At 38.4% G+C, this 4048-nt stretch overlaps 1 protein-coding gene across 1 annotated transcript; it reads left to right on the top strand.

Annotated features, from left to right (window-relative positions):
• LOC105158844 (UDP-galactose transporter 2) lies at positions 1 to 4048 on the top strand (the record flags this gene model as incomplete). The annotated part of the gene is given in 5 exon segments (XM_011075735.2): positions 1 to 645; positions 1196 to 1380; positions 2143 to 2343; positions 3255 to 3416; positions 3543 to 4048. Coding segments are annotated over 5 exon segments (1038 nt in total). The 5' UTR covers positions 1 to 515.

Raw genomic sequence — 4048 nt, forward strand, 5'->3', positions numbered from 1 at the left:
CATTAAGGTAGATGTAGAAAAGGTATGGAAGGTGCCGTTTAGTGGACGCGATAGGAAGGCAGCCGGGCGCCAGTAGGGACTGCGTAATTTATGTAAAGCCAAAAACTTGGGCAGAGAAAGCCAAGTAAAAAAAGCGTGAAATCGAGGCCCGGACATTGTTGTTTTCATCCACTACTCATACATATATAATTTCAACAAGATTTCAGATCTGCTCGCTTCTTGTTACTGATTCTTGGATCGCTGTAATTGGGTTTTGGGTTTCTGGGGATTTTCTTGTTTTGAGTGTGGATCGGTGTTTCTTAGTCGGCGCAGCATACATGAGTATCATTTCAATGTGAGATCTCCATCCGGGCACTTCCATTCTTTCAGTTTCCGCTCTCCCCCAATTTTGTTGTGACGGGCGGATCTGTTCGGTGGGTTCTTTTGCTCAAGTTGTTGGTGATTGATCAGCAAGAAGCTGTTGCTGTTTTTTCTGGGCTTAGTGAAGTAGCGGATAGTTGAGGTGGGGTATTAGAATGGAGGGAGAGAAGAAATCGTCGGCAGTTTCGGATGTCGGTGCGTGGGCTATGAATGTCATCAGTTCTGTCGGCATCATCATGGCTAATAAGCAACTCATGTCCTCCGGTGGATATGCTTTCAGTTTTGGTTAGTTCCCGTCTCAAATTACTTGAAAAAAATCGTCTAATTGGGCGTGTTCTTGTGCTGCGCCCTTCTCTGGGATCTCTGCTCGTGGATCTCAACATGTATTTTAGCTTCTTAGTATGGATAAGCACCGTCATTGATTCACCATTAGGCTCATTTTGCCAATGTGCACTTTGTTTCTACTTCAGCAACAAAATCTTATGGGTTTTAATCAGGCCTCAGTTTGCGGTTTCGATTTTTTTGATTCATAATTCTGTGTGGATTTGAAGTTGATATGTGGGATGCAAAAGCTTTGCTGCTTCTCGGAGTTTAATTTGTTCTCAAGAGAATGCATCCTTTTCCCACTTCGAATTAAGAAAGACTATTTTAGAGTTTCAGTTGGTTTAAGAATTTACTTTATTTGTTGCAGATTACTGATCTGTTCTTAAATGTCAATTGTTTCAATATGTTTCATCAAGAATGTTACTTTATCCAACTCCGATCTATTTAACTAAATGCTTGTCCTCGATCGTTTTACAATTTTGATATTTGTTTCATGTTTTTCTGTCTGCAGCCACAACATTGACTGGTTTCCATTTTGCTGTCACTGCCCTTGTTGGCATGATATCAAATGCGACGGGCCTTTCCGCAGCAAAGCACGTGCCTTTTTGGGAACTTCTCTGGTTCTCAATTGTAGCAAATATGTCTATCGCAGGGATGAATTTCAGCCTCATGTTGAATTCAGTTGGATTTTACCAAGTATGTTTCGATATGCTCCACATATATGTTTATGCTTTGGTGCATCCGGATTTTTAAAATGGTAGTTATAGGTATTACTTGCCCAAAATTCTATTAATCTAGTAATGGTATATTTTCATGGTTTTAGAGTGATGGAATATGCTTCAACTCAGTCCGCGGCTGTGTATCAAACCAGTTGTAACTCTTCTGAACTAGGAAAAGCAAGATGTTATATCTTGGCATTTGAGTTGCTCCATATCATTTATTGATAGTACAACCTTGGATGAGATGTTGTTGACATTATTAAAGTCTTGAGTAAGAATGTTGGTTGATTAGGGGTAATATGAGGACAATTCTTCTGAAGGATTTTTTCATCAAATGTAAGACAGCAGTTTCACCATAAACCAGCTTGTCTTTCCCAATTTTAACTCACTTCTTGTTCTCGACAAATATGCTTAGTGAAGTGAAGTTCACATTGCATGCTGATTATACTAGGAATATTAGACTTCAAACATGAAGGGAATATCATTAATTCAATCTCTTAAACGTCTGTGCATGATAATATGTAGGTCCACCAACTCAGGTTTTGATGAGTTTTATTTATGGTAAATCATTAATATTTGTTTTTCTGTTCTTGTTAGTGTTTTAGTTTAGATGGGCAGGGAGCTTAGAGGAAATGAATATCCTATCATTTCAGCTTGGTTGATTTCTTTTTCAGTTAGATCTATGTAAATTTTATCTTTTTCTGGATTCAACTAACTGTTTGTTGTATTTTTGGTGTAGATCTCAAAATTGAGCATGATTCCGGTGGTCTGTGTAATGGAATGGATCCTTCACAGTAAGAAGTACACGAATGAAGTCAAAATGTCTGTTGTGGTTGTGGTTATAGGTGTTGGTGTTTGCACTGTGACGGACGTCAAAGTGAATGCCAAAGGATTTATATGTGCTTGTATTGCAGTTCTCTCAACATCTTTTCAGCAAATTGTGAGTAAACAGCATTTGTCCTTCATACAGTAATGTTCCACTTTTCAAGATAACAATAAACTGCATAGTGTTGATTTTGTCTATCACTTCTCAGTGGCTTATGATGTGTTCCGATGATGATACAGTTTCCAAATTTTGTTAAGGCAGTTGTGCTGGGATCTAGGTGTGAACATTGATTCTTTATATTTTACAGGTGATTTGGAAAATCGCAGTAAAATGGCCGATTATGTCTTGTTATGCAGTAAAGATTTGTGATAGGTCAAAATATCTTTCAGCCATTTTTGTTTTGCTCTCTGTCCATATCCCGTGCAGAGAACAAAATATGAAGTTTTGGTTTGTTTTTTATGCCTTATGCTGATACACTGGGTAGCACATAAACTTATGTACTTTGTCTGTGATAACTCCCTTTCTAAGATGATGTCAAGGTCGAATTTTCAAGAATAGATTTTAAAGAAAATACCAAGAAGTAGTACCTGTGGGCTTTGTTGGTTTTCATAGTGTATTTTCATTTGTTACATGTGAACATTAAGTTCCCAAAAATGCAAATCCAGGACTCGACATATCAGAACAGCCCAGTTATATGAGGGTGAGGCCTGCTAGTTGGGAAATATATAGTTTTTTATGTTGCCACTGCTTCATGCCCAAACTTTTATACTTAGCAAGTCCTTTAGTCTTTTCCTCATAACTGTTCAGCTCAAGTATCGCGTTAATAATACCTTATTGAGCACTTCAGTGCGTAGTATGTTTTCCTAAGGCGAAGAAGGTTTGAAAATAAGGCTAGTAGCATCCTAAAATATTAGGTCCTCTTTTCACATCTAAAATTGGATGCCCACCCTTGTAACAAAGTGAATATTTTTGTCTCCTACATTTATTTTGTGGTTGATGATTGGTGATTTGTCTTTTGGATGCAGTCAATAGGGTCCTTGCAGAAGAAGTACTCTATTGGATCGTTCGAATTGTTGAGTAGAACTGCTCCTATTCAAGCTGGATCTCTCCTTGTGCTGGGTCCTATAATCGATTATTACCTTTCTGGAAAATTGATTTTAGACTACCAGTTTGGTAGTGGAGCCATAGTAAGTATCCATTAAGTTGCCTCAACCATATTTACATTTTACAGCGGTGTATGATAGTGGTCATTTTACCTGTATAAATACTTCTCTGTAGACTGTATATCTAACATGAGATAGCAATTTTTGCAGTTATTTATTCTCCTATCGTGCTCTCTTGCTGTGTTCTGCAATGTGAGTCAGTACCTCTGCATTGGACGTTTTTCAGCCGTTTCCTTCCAAGTTTTGGGTCACATGAAAACAGTGTGTGTCCTTACGTTGGGATGGCTGCTATTTGATTCCGAGCTGACATTTAAGAACATCATGGGAATGGTCGTCGCAGTTGTTGGCATGATAATTTATAGTTGGGCTGTGGAAGCCGAAAAACAGGGTAATTCTAAGATAATACCCCACGCGAAGCACAGCTTGACAGAAGAGGAATTCAGATTATTGAAGGAGGGAATGGAAATAACCGTGCTCAAGGATGCTGAGCTTGGTGAATCAAAGGCGTAGTTATCAATCTTTCGTCCTGATTTTGGGTTCTAGCACCACCGTCTGTGTAGTCTATAGTGTTATCCTATTTATTTCGACTCAGCAAGATATCGTCGATTTGTTGACCCACAAATTCATTCGGAACTTAGAGTTTAGGGAAGCTGAAT

Source organism: Sesamum indicum, linkage group LG3 (assembly GCF_000512975.1).
Source record: "Sesamum indicum cultivar Zhongzhi No. 13 linkage group LG3, S_indicum_v1.0, whole genome shotgun sequence".
In the NCBI taxonomy this organism is placed as follows: domain Eukaryota; kingdom Viridiplantae; phylum Streptophyta; class Magnoliopsida; order Lamiales; family Pedaliaceae; genus Sesamum; species Sesamum indicum.